The sequence below is a fragment of the Amphiura filiformis genome, chromosome 18 (assembly GCF_039555335.1).
Source record: "Amphiura filiformis chromosome 18, Afil_fr2py, whole genome shotgun sequence".
Taxonomy (NCBI): Eukaryota; Metazoa; Echinodermata; class Ophiuroidea; order Amphilepidida; family Amphiuridae; genus Amphiura; species Amphiura filiformis.
Genome location: NC_092645.1, coordinates 19,396,953 through 19,418,118, shown reverse-complemented (window position 1 = coordinate 19,418,118; position 21,166 = coordinate 19,396,953). Strand labels below are relative to the sequence as shown.

Here is a 21,166-nt window from a genome sequence, read left to right as displayed (position 1 = left end):
AAGTCCTTGGAATGGAGTGTCTAGTTTTCAAAATAAAAAAACACTCAAAGGCTAAATTTTGGATTTTTCCTTTTTCTATAGTGTGTTCCAAATAAATTGAAGCAAAAAAATGCCTTTTTTTGTGAGTGTGATTTTACCAAATATTGTTGTTTTTACACCAAATCTGTATTTATATTTAGCTTCCTTAATTGGCCAATTTCCTTTCCAAAAATGTATACTTTTATATATCTTGCATGAATGATTAAAAAAGTTAGAACCCTTTTAATAAATGCACTTCTGTGAGGGCACATTCTAAATTTATTATCCCAAAGTTAGATAGATTATGTCACAATGCCAGAGTCTTGAGGTTTGTTTCTACAGAGTAATTTGAATACATGCATCTATGGAAATCATATGGGCCTCGTAACTGCTAATAAGTTGTTGATATAAAGTATATAACAGTATACACCAGGCACAAAAAGAAACTTGTCAGTTATATTCATCCTTGCTGTTCAATAACTTGATAATTTTGAATTATACTGAAATATACATTTTGTTAATTGGACTTTTCTTTCTCATTTGATACCCTATTCGTGAACATTGAGCAAGAATTGACCAAGATATGCGCCTCCAAACTCTCGAACCCCAAAATGAAAAGTTGCAATTTTAACGATTCAATTGTGCCTGTTACACTGTGCTTTATTGATTGGCCCGTGGTGCTTGTGTGCAATACAACGATTCGTTCCCATTGAAAATAGTTGAAAATGCAACTTTTGATTTTGGGGTTTGAGGCTTTGGAGGCGCATATCTTGGTCAATTCTTGTTCGTTTTTCACGAATAGGGTGTCAAGTGAGAAAGCAAAGTCCAATTAACAAAATGTACATTTCAGAATAATCCAAAATTATCAATTTATTGAACAGGAAGGATGAATATAACTGACGAGTTTCTTTTTGTGCCTGGTGTACATATTTAGAATGGCAAACGCATTTTTGCACAAAAAAAAATTCTTCAGTAAAATTTTGTTTTATTATTTTTCAAAAACTATAGATATAAATATCTAGGAACCTTTTTATTTTATTTTTTGGAATTTTGAATAACTTTACTAAAAATGGTTGACATTACATGTTTTGAGGAGTTTCTTAGTAGGAATTTTACCTTCTCTCATTTCAACTGATTTTTGTCAGCATCTGGGTGCTGAGTTTAGCTACCCTTTTCGAGTAACATCTGTCCGATTAAGGTACCCTTTGGTGCCCAGCCATTAAAAAAGACCCATTTTACTCTTCTTTTTTTATACACGGGTGATATACAACTTGAAATACAAGTGACCCCCTTGTTGCCATTCATCATTAAGCCACTTTCTGTCATATGACTATGCTAACACATAATATCCTTTTGATTTTTGATGATTTATCAATTTTCGTACATATCAAGTCACTGATGGTCATGGTGGTAAATGTCAAAAAGGTTTTGGTAATTTATCTTGGTGTAAACTCTTGTGTAATTAGCTATTCCACTTGAAATCCATATACCCCATATATGGAAGACATGAATATCCCACATATATAGGAGGTGTAGATTTCAAATAGAGTCACTCATTCAGGTAACCCTATTTGAAATTCACACTCCCTGTGTGGAAGATTAAGGGGTGTATGGATTTCAACTTGAGAAGCCAATTTTTTGTATACATAATTTATAGTCCTTTACTGAATTGTTATGGTGTGTTTTCATTGCCAGGCATTGATAGACTGATTAGCAATGGTAGCTATGAAGCTGCCTTCCCATTACATGAAGGACCATATAAAAGTGAACAGTCCATGCTGACCTTAGAAGGCCGCCATCTCAATGACCGTCATGTGAGTATAGACTACACTATCAACTTGTTTCCCCAAATTAAGTTGATAAACTTTGCTCTTTTTTTCCAGTTGTTCATATATTCAAAGTGTCCTCTTGTATCATTTATTGATCCGTGATGTGTTTTGTGTCCTAGTTTGTTTCACCATTACCTACTGTTTTTGAAACTTCTACATTCAATTTTGAAGTAATAACCACTACCTAGATGGTGAAAAACAGGCCGCTGCATGCTGCCAACATAAAAAGTCTCAAGTTCTGAGATGTTTTCTCAAAATATCAATAGCTATCTCAAGTTTGTACTCATTATAATGCATTTTTCATGCTGATTCCAAATATGGCCATAACAAAGTTCAAATCTGACATATTTGACTTTTTAAAGGTCGACACCTGCATGCGTGGAGAGGGTTAAGAGAGTTTAAATTTAAAAATTACCAATTCTTGTAGCTCCTATAATCTCACACAAGTATGACATCAATTTGTGTTCTTGCAGGAACTGTATGAAGAGTGGGCGAGGCCTGGAAGATGGTACAAGAAGCAGCCATTGGATGCCATCAAGTAAGAAAATCTATGCAAATATGTGATCAGCTCCAACAAAACCTGGAACAAGTCGTCAGACATGTTTTTGAGTTATAGACTTTTAAAGATGACAATCCCATAAAAAAAGTCAGATTTTGGAATTCTTAATTTCATGGTACTTGACTGTGGGACTAAGTGGACTTTCAAATTCTTGAAAGTACTTATTAAAATGAGGTTTATTTAATCAATAATTAACAGTTGAAGTATGATAATCACTATTCAATCCTGTGTAAGCAGGAAACTAATTGGCCCATTACTCAGAATAGCAATTTGGCAAAAATATCAAGGTATCATTTACAAAATTCTTTATATCTTGAAAAGTACTTATGCTATTCATATAATTTTGGTATCATTTTAAAGCTTACTGTCTATTGCTTACATTTTTATTTAAATCATGAAATGTCAAAAATTGACTTTTTCCTGGTTTTATCAGAGCGGGTCACATATTTAAAGATGGAAAATTGTCTGTCAAGTACACCTAATTGCTCCAGTTGCATATCCTATAGACCATTCCTATAATTGTCACTTTCCTGCCATTGATGGGGTGAACATCGATAGCACGCCCTCTTTGACCTCATACACATTTGTTATATTATAATCTGTGATTACTTCCTGTCCTCGCTTTCGTTATGTGATGTCGATGTTCACCCATCAACAACAGGAAAGTGCCAATAATATAGGTACGGTATATAGGGAAGGCATGGCCCCCACCTCCACCCTGCATGATGTCCAGAATGAACTAGCAATTTCTTCAATTATAATTACAAAAGCAGATATTTTATCCCCTTGACCATAAGACATATACCCCCTTCCATTTTCCACCCCCTAGGTTTGTATTTCACCTGGTTAGGCGCCTTCACTGATATGTTAACCTAGCTGTTACTGCACATTTTCTGTCCTCACAGAAACTACTTTGGTGAAAAGATAGGCCTGTACTTTGCCTGGTTAGGCTTCTATACTGAGATGTTAACATATGCAGCAGTGGTTGGATTCATTGTGTTTCTCTATGGGTGTTTTCGACTAGCTGCAGGAGAGGATGAAGTCAGGTAAACAAGATACTTTCACCTTAGCTTTTGTCAACTTTTTTCAGATGTTAAAAGGATGTAACATGTATAGTTTAGATGGGAGAAGGGCCTAGCGTGCACACTCTGATCAAATTGTCTAGATAAGAAAACATGCATAGAAAGTGTCCCTAGGGGTTAACAGGGTCAAATTTCGAAGTTGCACAGATTTTGTCAAAAACCACACCAAATTATGGTAAAGTAATGGTTTCGGAAAAGTTGATTTGTCCGAAATACCGGCGTATCATGCGCAAGAAACTTAATTTTGCTTGCAAATGCTTGCATTCACATGCAAGTACTGTTTTTATGTTGCATGTTTCTTGCAAGTGTCTTTTCAAATCAAATGCAAGTACAGTCAAGTGATTAAAAGTTAATGAGTGTTTGTATAAATGGTTTTGCTCCACCCACACAACAGTGTTGTTCCACCCACTTATTTGCAGTACCTTGCAACTATTCTAAAAAGGTTTGGGTCAAAACATCTAAGTGAAGTTTTGCTCCACCCACAAAACAGTGTTGTTCCACCCACTTATTTGCAGTAACTATTCTAAAAGGTTTTGGCCAAAACCTCTAAATTACATGTACTCACTAATTGATAATTGCCTATTGTGATCAGATTCACAACTTGAGTAATCTCTAGCACATTGTTACAATAAATCAAAATGTTCTGCAGCCTTGTATGTTAAATAGGAACTATTATTTGGCAATAGCCTATTATGGGGTGCTTGAGGATTTGTGGTCATGGCATTCACAACAGGATTTTCACCATAAGTCAAAGCCTACACATTGTATCTCTTGTTATGCTATTATATAGGCCTATAGGACAGGGCTATGTGTGTACATACAGATTCAGATTGTTTTATTTTCTGTTAGCAGTCTTATGCAAATAAAAGCCATTGACACTGCAGCTGTAGGGGAGAGGGAGTCACATAAAAATTCCAGGATAAAATTGCCTTCATGCTCAACTATACAATGTACTTGATTCCAGATAACCATGGGCTATTAAACTAATCAATTGAGGGACAGGTGAATAATAATTCACTCCATGGAAGCTCTTAATTCTCAGCAATTATCAATGTTTTTACTGGAATCTGCTTTTTATAGACCAGATTATGCTGTTTGCTATTATACCACATGATTTTATTATCAAGCGCCCCCTATTGTATAAAGCTGTTGTCTCTGATAGTGCTACATGCAGTGTGTTGTATACTGATAGCTGGGTCAGAAGCTCTATTTTTGTTACATCTTTTTAACACTGTGACATGATTCTGCAGAGACTCATACAAAAACTGTGTGCGTAGAAATTTTCTGAGCTTGCATTTGAAAGTTATGAGTTATTATTTAAGCAATTGGCATGCACTTGACAATTTTCAGCAAATGCTCTATAAATATGGACGGACTGATCGATGATGTCAAAACCTTGACAATGCTCTCATCACGCACTGCTCTGTTTCTGGAATAGTCATGAATTGTGCTTATAATTTTAAATGTGATGTGATCAAGCTAAAATCAGGCATTTGTCGGCAATATTGATTTTGAGATATAAGCCATCAAATGTAATAACTCCTTTTGTTTTTCAAAACCTTCATTTGCTCATATCTCTGGAACTAAACGTCCAATTTTGACTTGGTTTCAGCAAAATATAGCTTATTTGATTAAGATCACTGATATAGGAAGATAAAAATTGAATGTCACCAACTTAAGAATGATTTTGCTTTATCATATCACAAATGTGCCCTGAATAAAAAGCAGTTAATATATACCAAATGATATAGATTCTTCTAATCTGATTGGTTAAAAGATATCCTGAACTGACAAAGTTTAACACAAAAGGTGAAAACTTGTTACAACTCAAGCTTGGAGGTTTGGGGATTGTTGACTTTAATGACTTAGCCTAATTAACTTACTTTGTATCATTATCAGCCATCAAAACTTTTGTTTGACTATAGGAGTAGCCTCACGATAACACATTGGAATAACAAGCTCAGTGCATGCTTTCCTGACTAGTAATTTTACACAATGTCCAGATAGAGTTGTGTATCTGAGGCAATTGGATAAGAAGAAGAGCGTAAACAAGCACTTCAATGGATCATTTGGAGCGCTTTTAAGTTCCCTGGTTTGTATTGTCTTAAGATGGCATGTGGAAATGAAACTCATGGATCAGTTGGGCTATTGCAGATGTATTCCGCACCCCCCCCCCCCTATGGAGGACATTTAAAAAAAATACAATTCCAGCTGGAATTGAGATGTGTCTAGAATTCCAGCAGTCATTTTTAGATTCCGGCTGGAGGGTATGGAAGACATTGAGATTAGGTGAAACTCCGGCTGCTAAAAAAAAAAAAAAAACAAGAGTGGGGATTGTGAAAGGCCATGTTGTGCTATATGGAAGACATTCACATTTCTTAATAATCCGGCTGGAAAATGGTCAAAATGCTCCCAATTCCAGCAGAATCTTCACTTATGATCACCATCTCGATTAACCTATGAAAGACATTTACTTGAACTCTGGCTGGAAACAAAAATGTTTTAATTCGCTGGCCATATAGACATATTACCACAATTCCGTAGTATCTTCCATGGGGTTTTCCTGACATGTGAATTCGGCTGTCAAGTTAGCCCCGAATTCGGAAGTGTCTTCCATGGGGGGGTGCGGAATTCATCTGAATAGCCCTTGCTTTGTCATCTGCAGTAGATTATGCATGCTACAGTTTCAAGGTGGTTTGGGACCCATTTTAGATATGTGCTAGATAGATCCCTGTAAATTGCTTGAAAGGAAAAACATGGATCAAATACTTGTGTCATCTGCATTAAAATTTTCATGTTAGTTAACAGATTCAAATGCGCAAGTGTAGGCCTATGCTTGCATTTGCTGAAAATTGTCAAGTGGCCCTTGCCAGAAACTGGCAAGTCATGCAAGTTTCTTGCATGTTACTCGCATTGTGCTGGCATTTTCTCGCAAGCATTGTATTCTAATGCAAGTACATGTCGAAATAGTGTGTAGTCACTGAGCGGATACCTACTTCCCTGTCCAATATTCGAAAAGGAACATATGGATCACAGTCAAAGGCTTGCATGTGCTATCTTCAGTAGATAGCAATACCGGAATGATCATTATTTTGGTGATGTCATAACCCATACAGGTGTCACTGCTGGTCATCTCTTGCATCTGCACGATCATTCTTACAGAATAAATCACAACAATATCATATCGAAAGCAGGATTTTAGAGTTGCAGAATTTTCATGGAGTTGCAGATTTCAGCATAACCTTTTCTCCTAAATTCAGGTATTACCAGTATCATAAAACTGAAGATATCACAGGCTTGCTATAACTGTTATTTGATCAAAATGTCACAGGTCACCATTGAGTCAATGGTTAATAACCTTTGTTTTCTCCTATCTCAGCAACTTGACATTGTAGATAGTGCAAACTATTATTTTTCTGAATCTCCTCTGGCAGATGAACAATTTGCTGCCATTTTCAAGAAAATCGGAGCAACTTTATTTTGTTTACCCTGTACAAATAGAAGAGTTACCTCTGACCTTTTAAGCCACTTAACGTTAGAACCACAGGTCGGATTGAAAAAGCAAATATATTTTTGAAATCCATGAGCCAAAACGAATAATTTGGTATATTTTGAAGTAAAGTTTAAGCACTTTTAATTTTTGCCCCCCCCCTCCCCACGGGCAATTTTGGGGTCATTTATCTTAAAATGCTCAATGATGCCAAAGTGGTATCAGCCGGATTCCTTGTCAGGGGATGCCAGAGATACAAAATCAGCAAAAAAATCGCATATATGTACCATTTTTCAAGGTCACTGCATTGGTCTAATTATTCATCATTTGGACTAACATGTCTAATGTGGTCTACTGAAATAGCGTAGAGGCAATAATAGAAAGCATAACTATGTGTTGACTTGAGTGTGGTATTATGTCATAGGTCTGCATGTACTATATTCAGTGGATAGTAGTGCCAGAAAGCATACTCAGGTGTCCGGGATTACCTGCATCCACCCTATAGCTCAAGGATGTAAGTTAAGCTACGATTTGGCTATCTTCTGTAGAGGCAACGGATAGCCAAACCAGAGTTTACGCTGCAATGCTATCTTCAGTAGATAGCAATACCAGAGTGTACAATGCTCTCTATTAAGTGTGTATAGCAGGAGTAGACAGTAATACCTGAGTGTATGTTAGAATTACGTCGGCCTATTATCAGTAGATAGTAATTATACATACTGCAGTTACTGTCCGCTTTTCCTATACACAATACACAGTGCTCTTTCCCATTGACGCGTGACCTTTACAAATAGCCCACGTTAACAGTATGGGGATATGACTAGTTAACGCCGCTGTGTGAAAAATAACCGGCCAATATCAAAAGTACTCTTCTAAAGTTCTAGAAAATATCGTTTTTTAATATGTCCTAAATTTTTAGTTAATTTAGTTTTTGGAAATATTCGTATTTTGGTGTTTTAGTTAATGTTATAGGTAATAGTACATTGCCTAGTTAACGTCGCTGTGTGAAAAATAACCGGCCAATATTAAAAGTACTCTTCTAAAATTCTAGACAATATAGTTTTGTAACATGTCCTAAATTTTTAGCTAATTTAGGTGTTTGGAGAGGGTCGTACTTTTTGTGTTTTAGGAAGGACATGTAAACGACAGATAACACCAAAAAAATATGAAGAAATTATTTCCAAACCGTGTTAAGTCAAAAATCAATATGTTGCTCATTTTCAAGAATGCTGGTTTACAAAAAGCACGCCATTGTCTGATTTCGTGAACAAAGCCACACATAACATTGTTTTTTCGTTTCCTTTATAATCGGTTACCCAACTGAAGCTATGAATACCAGCTTTATTGCGATATCGCACATGAAAACAGTCACTTGTGCACAACCAGAGAAGATCCGATTTAATCAGTTGAGCTGTTTCAATGAGTGTTATCTTGGTTTAATAGCTTTTAATGGGGTTAAGTCCTGCAAAGGTCGAGATGAATTCTACTGTAGGCATGACTGCATCATGAACATAGTGTCTGCTAATGTGTGTGCTATCGTCAGTAGATAGCAATACAGATATGAATATTTCAATTCAGTATTCAGTGCTGGTAGACAATTCAACTATCATGTATTGTGTAGTCAATGATTGTCAAGTATCCCTTGCTAAATTCTGCGTCTTATGCAAGTTTCTTTACTGTTACCAGCAGCGTGCTTATGCGTGTGCTTGCAAAGTACTTGCAAGTAAGTGTGTTGTCATTTTTTTTTGAAGGAAGATGGTTGTCATGAAAATACTGGAGGGGTCACAGTATTTTGTTAAACAAAGAATAAGGGGGGTTATAGATTTTCTACACCAAAAATAGGGTGTCATAAAATTATTGAGGGTCTTGTGAATATTACCAGCAAAATTTTTCCAATAAGCTACTACGGTAATAAATATATAGCACACTCAAAAATTTCATTTGCCTACCCAAGCGGACAAAGAAAAAGACTACTTTGCACTACCTCTGATGTCTCGTTCACACGTTATTTGATCAAAATGTCACAGGTCACCATTGAGTCAATGGTTAAATAACTTTTGTTTTCTCCTATCTCAGCAACTTGACATTGTAGATAGTGCAAACTATTATTTTTCTGAATCTCCTCTGGCAGATGAACAATTTGCTGCCATTTTCAAGAAAATCGGAGCATCTTTATTTTTTTACCCCTGTACAAATAGAAGAGTTACCTCTGTCCTTTTAAGCCACTTAACGTTAGAACCACAGGTCGGATTGAAAAGCATCCTCAGGGGTCCGGGATTACCTGCATCCACCCTATAGCTTGAGGATGTAAGTTTAGCTACGATTTGGCTATCTTCTGCAGAGGCAACTGATAGCCAAACGGGAGTTTACGCTGCAATGCTATCTTCAGTAGATAGCAATACCAGAGTGTACAATGCTCTCTATAAAGTGTGTATAGCAGCAGTAGACAGTAATACCTGAGTGTATGTTAGAATTACGAGGCCTATTATCAGTAGATAGTAATTATAACAGAGTGTCTGCTAATGTGTGAGCTATCGTCAGTAGATACAGGGTGTCCCAGAATGATTTGTACCGTGTTTGCAAAAATAACTAAAAATAGAAGACGGGCAGTGTAGCTATTTTTGATACCTGCATTATAATAATGCTGGACATGTCTCCTAATTATATTGTTAATTTCAGCACGCTACCTTTATTTGCTTTGGCGTGGCATGCAATAATGTAAAATCGATGAAAAACCTGCTTTTCATTTTCAGCGCAAACGACTCACATACCCTTGAAAATGGCACGCACGATTAAATAAAGAACGTGGGATGTTTGGCACAGCATTTCGACGACAACTACTGTTGGGGTTGTGCCTTAAAGCTTGCAGGACAGCTGTAATGTTCGCTCTAGTTCTTACAGTCTTACGAGCACCTGAATCTTCACTCTGAAGCTTCGATTCCTGACAGTTTTCGTCAAACTTCTTTACGTTATACACTATCGCTCCTTTGACTGGAATGCGTGCTCGCGTCTAATGAATCTTCTTTGGGTCTCAACATAGCTGCCGGTTTGCCAGTAAGTTTTTGAAAGAAATCCACGCTGCTGTACAATAAATTGAGGAGCCATCTTTTCTGTACCACAACCAGTTCGACCTCTGCAAGCATTTCAAATGACATGGACCTCACACCACAATAACTAAAACTACCGCCAAAGAGAGAATGGGATTAGGTCGCAAATCTTTAATTCCATATAATGATTGCTTCGTAAAGTCATAAATAATAGATAGATATCGGCTATTTAGTGGAAATATGAACAGGGCACAACTAAAATACCTACATAACTTTTTTCAAATAACTTTGTGCTGAACGGTTAGTAATGTTACAGATGTTTAAAATAGGTTGCGTTGTCAAAACTTAGAATTCACCATTTTTACGCTAATCTTCTATAACTTCTACTAGAACGCCCAATTTTAAAATCTAAAAAATCTGAGAAAGCTAAATATATGTAAAACTTAAAATGTAAAACAATATGACCATTTAACATGCCCTTCATACCTAAACAATTCCATCTTTTCCGGTATAGATCATTCTGGGACACCCTGTAGCAATACAGATATGAATAATTAAATTCAGTATTCAGTGCTGGTAGACAATTCAACTATGCGTAGTCAATGATTGTCAAGTATCCCTTGCTAAATACTTGCGCCTTATGCAAGTTTCTTTACTGTTACCGCAGCGTGCTTATGCAGTGCTTGCAAAGTACTTGCAAGTAAGTGTGTTGTCATTTTTTTTAAGGAGGGTGGGTGTCATGAAAATACTGGAGGAGTCACAATATTTTTTAAGCAAAGAATAAGGGGGGGGGGGGTTATAGATTTTCTACACCAAAAAGAGTGGGGGTCATAAAATTATTTAGGTCACATGTTATTTGATCAAAATATCACAGGTCACCATTGAGTCCATGGTCAATTAGCTTTGTTTTCTCGTATCTCGGCAACTTGACATTGATTGTAGATAGAGCAAACTATTATTTATTTGAATCTCCTCTGGCAGATGAATAATTTCCTGAAAAAAAAAAGAAAAATGTTTTACCCCTGTACAAATAGAATAGTTACCTCTGACCTTTTATAAGCCACTTAACGTGAGAACCATAGGTCGGATTGAAAAAGCAAATATATTTTTGAAATCCATAAGCCAAAATGAATAATTTGGTATATTTTGAAGCGAAATTTGAGCACTTTTAATTTTAGCCCCCCCCCCAGCAATTTTGGGGTCATTTATCTCAAAATGCTCAATGACTCAAAATGCTCAATGATGCCAAAGTGGTATCAGCCGGATTCCTTGTTAGGGGATGCCAAAGAAACGAATCAGCAAAGAAAATGGCATATGTACCATTTTCCAAGGTTACTGTATTGGTCTATTGTTTATCATTTGGACTAACATGTCTAATGTGTTCTACTGAAATAGCATAGAGGCAATAATAGAAAGCATAACTATGTGTTGACTTGAGTGTGTTATTATGTCATAGGTCTACATGTACTATCTTCAGTGGATAGTAGTGCCAGAAAGCATCCTCAGGGGTCCGGGATTACCTGCATCCACCCTATAGCTCAAGGATGTAAGTTAAGCTACGATTTGGCTATCTTCTGTAGAGGCAACGGATAGCCAAACCAGAGTTTACGCTGCAATGCTATCTTCAGTAGATAGCAATACCAGAGTGTACAATGCTCTCTATTTTGTGTATAGCAGCAGTAGACAGTAATACCTGAGTGTATGTTAGAATTACGTAGGCCTATTATCAGTAGATAGTAATTATAACAGAGTGTCTGCTAATGTGTGAGCTATCGTCAGTAGATAGCAATACAGATATGAATAATTAAATTCAGTATTCAGTGCTGGTAGACAATTCAACTATGCGTAGTCAATGATTGTCAAGTATCCCTTGCTAAATACTTGCGTCTTCTGCAAGTTTCTTTACTGTTACCGGCAGCGTGTTTGTGTGTGCTTGCAAAGTACTTGCAAAAAAGCAAGTAAGTGTGTTGTCATTTTTTTGAAGGGGGATGGGTGTCATGAAAATACTGGAGGGGTCACAGTATTTTGTTAAACAAAGAATAAGGGGGTCACAGATTTTCTACACCAAAATAAGGGTCATAAAATTTTGAGGGTCTTGTGAGTATTACCAGCAAAATTTTTCCAATAAGCTACTACGGTAATAAATATATAGCACACTCAAAAATTTCATTTGCCTACCCAAGCGGACAAAGAAAAAGACTACTTTGCACTACCTCTGATGTCTCGTTCACGTGTTATTTGATCAAAATGTCACAGGTCACTATTGAGTCAATGGTTAATAACCTTTGTTTTCTCCTATCCTGGCAACTTGACATTGTAGATAGTGCAAACTATTATTTTTCTGAATCTCCTCTGGCAGATGAACAATTTGCTGCCATTTTCAAGAAAATCGGAGCATCTTTATTTTTTTACCCCTGTACAAATAGAAGAGTTACCTTTTAAGCCACTTAACGTTAGAACCACAGGTCGGATTGAAAAAGCAAATATATTTTTGAAATCAATGAGCCAAAACAAATAATTTGGTATATTTTGAAGTAAAATTTAAGCACTTTTAATTTTTTTTTCCCCCCCCCCCCCCTGCAATTTTGGGGTCATTTATCTCAAAATGCTCAATGATGCCAAAGTGGTATCAGCCGGATTCCCTGTCAGGGGATGCCAAAGAAACAAAATCAGCAAAGAAATATGGCATATGTACCATTTTTCAAGGTTACTGTATTGGTCTATTGTTTGTCATTTGGACTAACATGTCTAATGTGTTCTACTGAAATAGCATAGAGGCAATAATAGAAAGCATAACTATGTGTTGAGTTGAGTGTGTTATTATGTCATAGGTCTACATGTACTATCTTCAGTGGATAGTAGTGCCAGAAAGCATCCTCAGGTGTCTGGGATTACCTGTATCCATCCTATAGCTCGAGGATGTAAGTTTAGCTACGATTTGGCTATCTTCTGTAGAGGCAACAGATAGCCAAACCGCAGTTTAAGCTGCAATGCTATCTTCAGTAGATAGCAATACCAGAGTGTACAATGCTCTCTATTAAGGTGGAATCCCCCCGGTTGTGGTCAAAAAAGTTAACTTTACAAATTGGAGTTAAGGAAAAAAATACCTTTCTTTTGCTTTTTGTTTGACAACAATCGGAGCTTCCATTCAAAAGTTATATTCAAAAACGTAACTTCGCGAGGCAATTTTTTATAAATTAATTCTAATGTATTTTATTGTTTTCTCAAGCTGCTATATTTAACGTTTCTCCCTTTAAATATTCATATCTCAAAAAATAATCAAGATTTTGACCTCAAATATTCACTATTATTTGTGATAATTTAAGTGTGTCTTTTCCAAATCAAAATTAAAGTAAAACAGTGTTACTAAAATATAAAAATCCTAAAAAGAGTAAGTGTTCCTAGACTAAAGTTCACTAAATTGCTGATATCTCGAAAACTTTTTTTTCGCGAACGCATGTCCGCACGGAACATAATATCTCAAAAAGTATTTGAGGTATGGACTTCAAATTTGAACTGAGTGTTGCTGATATGCAGGGATATAAATTGAACTAGAAATTTATAATTCCAAGCTTGGGAACTATGTTGTTGCTATGGCAGCATCAATATAGCATACAACAATAATTATTAAATTTTGAATTTGACATTTGACCTCCCGGTAGACCCCCAAGATTATCATAATTCTAGTTCAGATTCGAGTCCTGCCAATGAAAAACACATTCTCATAATTTAATTTCTATTGATAAAATACTTTTTGAGATATCATGTTCCAAAGATCTCTACCTTTGAAATTTACCAAATCGAATATGGCGGCCGTTACCATGGCAACGGGTGAAATGACTAACAATCTGAGTATTGGATTTGAATAAAAATTGTTTAAGTTATACATGCCATCTAGTTATGCGAAGTTTCATTCACTAAGTTAACCTATACAAGCTTTAGATGCCAGATCACCCAAACCGGGGGGATTCCACCTTAAGTGTGTATAGCAGTAGTAGGCAGTAATATCTGAGTCTATGTTAGAATTACGTAGGCCTATTATCAGTAGATAGTAATTATAACAGAGTGTCTGCTAATGTGTGTGTTATCGTCAGTAGATAGCAATACAGATATGAATATTTAAATTCAGTATTCAGTGGTGGTAGACAATTCAACTATCAGGTATTGCGTAGTCAATGATTGTCAAGTATCCCTTGCTAAATACTTGCTTAATATGCAAGTTTCTTTACTGTTACCGGCAGCGTGCTTGCGTGTGCTTGCAAAGTACTTGCAAGTAAGTGTGTTGTCATTTTTTTAAGGGGGGAGGGTGTCATGAAAATACTGGAGGGGTCACAGTATTTTTTTAAACAAAGAATAAGGGGGGGGTTATAGATTTTTTACACAAAAAATAGTGGGGTCATAAAATTATTGAGGGTCTTAATTATGAGTATTACCAGCAAAATTTTTGTTAAATATAAATATATAGCACACTCAAAAATTTTGTTTGGCTACCCAAGCGGACAAAAGAAAAAGACTACTTTGCACTACCTCTGATGTCTCGTTCACGTGTTATTTGATCAAAATGTCACAGGTCACCATTGAGTCAATGATTAATAACATTTGTTTTCTCCTATCTCTGCAACTTGACATTGTAGAGTGTAGACATAGTGCAAACTATTATTTTTCTTAATCTCCTCTGGCAGAAGAACAATTTGCTGCAATTTTCAGAGCAAAAATCAGAGCAATTTTATTTTTTACCCTTGTACAAATAGAATAGTTTCCTCTGACCTTATAAGCCACTTAACGTGAGAACCATAGGTCGCATTGAAAAAGCAAATACATTTTTAGAATCCATGAGCCAAATCGAATAACTTGGTATATTTTAAAGTGAAATGTGAGCACTCTTAATTTTTCTGAATCTCCTCTGGCAGATGAACAATTTGCTGCCATTTTCAAAAAAATTGGAGCAACTTTTTTTTTTTTTTTTTACAAATGTGAGCACTTTTAATTTTTGCCCCTTATAATAAATGGCCCTATAGGGCCAATTTTGGAGTCACTGATCTCAAAATGCTCAATAATTCCAAAGCGGTATCAGCCGGATTCCTTGCCAGAGAAACAAAATCAGCAAAAAAATCGCACATGTACCCTTTTTCAAGGTTACTGTTTTGATCTATTGGGCTATTCCAGATAAAACATGCACCCCCTATAGAGGGCAAATAAATTTATTCTAAAATGTCTGGAATTCCAAAGCATACTTGAGAAAGAAACCTGGATTTCGGACACCCTTTTGTGCATAAAGTATAGAGGGTTTTAAAAATAATAAAAAAAAGTTGGACTTTTTCAATTGACTAACCAACAAAATTTGGAAATCCAGAGAGGGGTATAGAGGGTTTTTAAAATACCCAAATAAAAAGATGGAATTTTTCAATGACTAGCAAACTGGAATTTCATGGAGGGGTATAGAGGGTTTCTAAAATTACACCAATAAAAAGATGGAATTTTTAATTGACTACCAAAAAAGTCTGGAATTCCACAGAGGGTACAGAGGGTTTCTAAAATTACAAATAAAAGTTGGAATTTTTCAGTTCACTTCCAAAAGAATCTGGAATTCCATGTTAGCGTGTATAGAGTTATTTTATTTTCTCTGGTCTTTTCTGCTTCTATTATGGAGATTGATAATAAAAGACATAGGCCTAATGTATTTTGGTACAATTCTAATTTTGTTCTTCTTTTTTGTCAAAAATTATTACATAATATTGGTAACACTTCATCTGTCAAGGGGGTCTTCTGATCATTTTAACTAAGCGAAAATAAGTAAAAAGTAGGTAAAAAGTATTTAAAAAAACTGACTTAGCCACGTAACTGTGGAGCTCTGGGGATCCCAGTTTTATTATAAAAACTCTTATTTTACTTCAGGCTTAGTCTTTTACATGGTATTTCAGATAGCATTAGGCAATACAATCATGTAAAAAGTACAAATTTGAGCAAAATGTGCAGCAAATGATAGCTTTACTGTACCAGAAGATGAAGAAGTATCTCTTCTGCTGATCAAGCAGTACCAGTTTTAACCAGATCTAATCGATTGGGTGTGCATAGCCTGGTCTGAAGACTGCATGTATTATACACAAGTATGTGTATCTTTGTTTGCCAAAGTCATGGAACCTATATATATGTGTTTGAAGAGCATAATTATCTTTATCCATGGTTAAACAAACAACCATGAACAAGATTTGGTTCAGTTACAATGTACTGCACTGTGGTTAAAGTTTTTGTAAGTTACCAGTTTAATTTGATTTTGCTAATCTTTTTTAATCTCCATGTGTTATTCAACTTTTTTCTGTTCACTCAGAATGTGTATGTTAACAAATGAAAGTTCTGTAATTTTTTTAAATTCTTCAATGCTAAGTATTCTTTTGGATATCATCAAATTGTAAATTTGTGTTGAAATTGTTGCTAAATATTGAGTATAAAATGCTTCCTCAAATGCAAACCTTCAGAATAGGTCTAGAGGTTCTCCAAAGTCGCTAAAAACTTTGAAAAAAATAAGAAAAAATGGATTTAAAAAAATAATAAAATTAACCTTTGTATTGTATTGTGCATCATATCAGAATACGTCTAGTGGTTCTCCAAAGTCAACAAAAACTTTGACATTTTTTTTTAAATGGATTTTTTTTTCCTGAATTTTCAACTTTGTATTGTGCATCATATGTCCTATCAGTCATGTAGGCCTTGTTATAAAGCCAAAAAATCGCTTCAATGAATGTTCCTTATATACAAAAGTATAGGAAACTACATTTTTAAAAGCACATCCTCAAAGTGTATAAAAGCATATGGCTTCATTTTCACCTTGTTATGTATTTTTGTTTTTCTATAAAATGTGTCTTCTGTGAAGGTGCTTATAAGGGTTTTTACAGTGTAGAAACCCTCTAGCTTTTGGGGGCTTTGCCCTCTCAACCCCCACCGGTGCTTTGCCCCTGTACCCCCACTGTCAGGGGCGATACTACGTTCGCCATGGACTCTGTTTTCTAGGTTTACAATGTTGGCAGGTATGCTCGTTTTGAGGTCTTATATTTGTTGGTGGACCGCGTAGCAGGAACACCTTAATAATATTAGTGTATGTTATAGTTAGCTTACTTTACTAGCTTAACTGACTACCCATTAGGTCTTAAATGGGCATATCCGGGGGGGGGAGCACTCCCATATATTGACGGTCATGTGCTTATGAAAAGACCCCGGTATATTGGGCAAATCCTACACTCAATGACCCCGCTTTTTTTTCAGTAGCATACACTGAATGACCCCTTCCTTGAACAATTAGTCCTCAAAATAAGATTTCGATGTGCTTCATGCACATTATGACCAAAATAAATGAGTTTTTTCTACTTTGTACTATAAAATTGGGTAAAAAGCTATTTTTGATTGTCAATGATGTGAAATTTTGGGCGCTCCCATAGAAAATCACCCCATTTTTGACATTGCCAACACTGAATGACCCCTTTTTCAGAAAATTTGGTGGGCACAGGTACGCCACTTTCATATCTCGAAATGCAACGAAGATATCGTATTCCAATGAATTTTCCGCTTTGTGACCAGACAATATTCGGCATGTACTTGCATTATAACACCAATGCTTGCGAACAAATGCCAGCACACTGCGAGTAAAATGCAAATCAAGGGTATTGATTTTAGTATCTCTGCTGTACCAAGTAATTATTAGCCAGGTGATGTTGGTGTGTCCCGGGGACCATGTTGGCCGTCTCCAAACAGGGATTTTCCTTTTAACAAAGGAGCACCAGCGCAGTACAACGCAATGCCGCGTGTAGAATAGGCCTTATATATCGGCATAATCAAAATAACTGTCAATCATCAGAATAGTTAGATTGTGCCCTTTTTCATACATGTACATGATTAATATTACAATAAATATAGGTGTGGTGTTTGCTAGACATCAGTGATTTGCAAAGAAAAAAAAGACAATCAGGAGGTTAATTTAATTCAATTAATTTAATGCAAGATTGATCATTAATGGCAAAGTTGAACTTCACGCTTTTGGCTTGTGGCTAATCACGGCTTATTATGCAATTGTATGAATTACCGACATATGTTAATAGGCCCTTTAATCAACATTGATTTGACAATGATTGACAGACGAGATACAGATTAATTATACAGCATAATTATAAATCATATCTGTCAATCATTTCCGATTGTGATTAGGGTTTTACTTTTTATTGGCCTCGTGAAAGAAAGAAAGATCATTAAAAATATTTGAACTTGTCAATCTTTTCAATTGTGCTTTGACACTAATCATATAAATGATCATGATAATTAGGCCTACATGCATTTTAAATAGAAAAAGGAAAAAAAAATCTTCCAAATCTGAGTGTGTGTGAAATAGGTTTTGCAAAGGCCAGAAAGAATCATTTTGGGGTTCTTGCAATTTCTCATAACATACACACTATTCTCTTTAGCTGTCCTGTAATACCCTTTTCTGACTGAAATACAGAAATTGAAAGAAGGGGCTCTTTTCTTCCCTTTGGAAAGGTCTAATGACGCCGGCAGGGGGGTCGTGCCTGCCCGCCTTTGGCAATGACACTGATGCCTATTAAATAGTAGGCCTAAGTGCTAAAAACAGGAGCGTGCTTTTTATAGGCCCGTCTAATAGTTGATGAGGCGTTTGTGATGCTATTATAATATAGTGAGCTCAAAAGGTACTTTTCCGCATAATGAGCTCAACATCTACCATCTATTCGCAAAACACCAAAATACCTGACTTAAGAAATAATTAGGACAATCGTAGGAAAGAATCAGAGGATTTTTGAATTCCTCATCAAATTTCCATCCAAAAATTTAAACTTTTACAGCAGTGGGATAATTCCTTCAAGAAATATGGCCTTCAGAATATTTCGCAGCATAAATGAATACTTAACACAGTAACGTATAGGAAAAGCCTCGAACACATGACACAGAATGCAGCACACTTGCAACAAATTAACTTAGCTTGGAGTAAAACTGGTTACATTTCAAACTAGACATAAATACCAAAGCAATGCTACATAATCCATCTCAATACCTTGCTAGTTACAGTAAAAAATATATTTGTGAGGCACTGAAAATCAACATTCCCTATACTATGACACATGCCTCAACTGTAGGATCCTCTGTCAAGTTGCCGAGATACGAGAAAACAAAGGTTATTAACCATGGACTCAATGGTGACCTGTGACATTTTGATCAAATAACATGTGAACTAAATAATTTTATGACCCCCACTCTTTTTGGTGTAGAAAATCTATAACCCCCCCTTATTCTTTGCTTAAAAAAATACTGTGACCCCTCCAGTATTTTCATGACACCCACCCTCCTTCAAAAAAAATGACAACACACTTAATTGCAAGTACTTTGCAAGCACACGCAAGCACGCTGCCGGTAACAGTAAAGAAACTTGCATAAGTAGGGGGGTGATCTCTGAACCACTTTGTGAGGTATTTTTTCAAAACTTGTGGAAATAGTTGTAGTGGCATTGTGTTAGTGGGAAAATGCCTTTTGTTTCATTCAATTCGGTTATTTTACCCCCTGGACATGGGGTCTGAAGATATCGAGCCTTTTCGTATGTTTTAGCATAGGCCATATAGGGCCAATACAATAATTATTTCCATGTTATTTTTGTAACATCACTTGTTATTAAATCTTTTACAAAATGGTATCAATGTATATCGGAAAGTATTTTCATTCTTTTGATATCAAAAACGGAAAGATCCAACACCCCACTTGACATCACAATGACGTCATAATATAAAATTTAGATGTCATATTTGTGGGTTGCACCAATTAAACGCATGGAAGGTGGTACGCAATGTTTTTTTTCCACCACACGGAATAAAGGGTGGTGCAATATATAGTTGTACCCCAGGGTCAATTGTGTGTGTGTGTGGGGGGGTGGCAATGAGTTTTTGGCAGGCGAAAAAGGGAGCATTTTGGCAGGTTGAATGGGGACAAGCGATTTTTGGCAGGTCGAAGAAAGAAGGGGAGGGGCAAGCGATTTTGGCACAGATCTTTTGGGCACCGTTTCTATATTATGCTCAAATATGTGTAGGAAAATGTTCAAATATGCAAAATCACTGTGCTCGCATTATATGATAAGACAATCTAAGGTTTTAAACTTGGGTTCCCCAAAATCATATATGTGTAAGGGGGGGGGGAGGGCAAAAAATCTTTTGTTTTGGGCGTGTCAAAGGGGGGTTGGGCAAAGGTTTTTTGGCACGTCGAAAGGGGAGCAAAGTTTTTTTTGCACAGCCAAAGGGGGTGGGGTGGGCAAGCGATTTTTGGCAGACCATTTTGGGAATTGGCCACCCTGGGGTACACATGATTATTGCACATTATTGCACCACCCCTTATTTATAAGGAATATACTCTTAATTTCGGCGTCTTGGATCAAGTCTCTACCATAAACAATATGCCCAAATTTGTGTAGGTGTAAAATGTATAGATTAGAATTGGGTATTTTATGTTCCATATTTGAAACAAACAATCTTAATTGCAATATTTCGAGCCCAAGAACCAAAACTGGGTGCTATACTCTGACAACATTGGGGTACAAATATACAAGTTCCAAAGTTGGCAATAGGGGTCTGCTTTAATTGCATATTCATGACTTCTTGTGATGGCCTTCAAGAGATGTGGCTATTTTCAGAAAAAGAGATGGGTTTTTAGGCAATGATATGAATAAGTGGCGGATGTATGATTTGTTTATGGATGACATTTGCTGTAATCAAGGAATTCATGCAAATGACTCCATTTCAGTCTAGATTGACACCTGGCAAAATCAAATTCACTACATTTTGATGAAAATAGGAAAAAAAAATTGACTTCACACGTGTGGCCAAAATTTCTTCCAATCAACAATATAACAATATAGAAATGAAATGGCCCCAAGAGGTCAAAGTTCCATTGATTTTAGTAGTCAGTATAGTATTATACTATGGGTGATAATTGGTTGTGAGTACGGTACATTTATAAGGGATCCAATGCTGAAGGTTGATGAACCTTCATATGGAACATGGGGAAAGTCAAAGATAATATTCAATAAAATGGCTGAAAATAACTGAACAAATTCCATGTAAATCTTCAAGGTAAAATTGCCCGTCCCAGGTCACTGTTCA

At 36.1% G+C, this 21,166-nt stretch overlaps 1 protein-coding gene across 1 annotated transcript in view; it reads left to right on the top strand.

Annotated features, from left to right (window-relative positions):
• Positions 1 to 21,166, top strand: part of LOC140139013 (anoctamin-4-like) — an 89,392-nt gene that overhangs the window by 18,478 nt on the left and 49,748 nt on the right. The window contains exons 8-10 of the mRNA XM_072160795.1: positions 1,714 to 1,832; positions 2,321 to 2,385; positions 3,312 to 3,452. Coding sequence (XP_072016896.1) covers positions 1,714 to 1,832; positions 2,321 to 2,385; positions 3,312 to 3,452 — 325 coding nt within the window. The remainder of the gene's footprint in view (positions 1 to 1,713; positions 1,833 to 2,320; positions 2,386 to 3,311; positions 3,453 to 21,166) is intronic.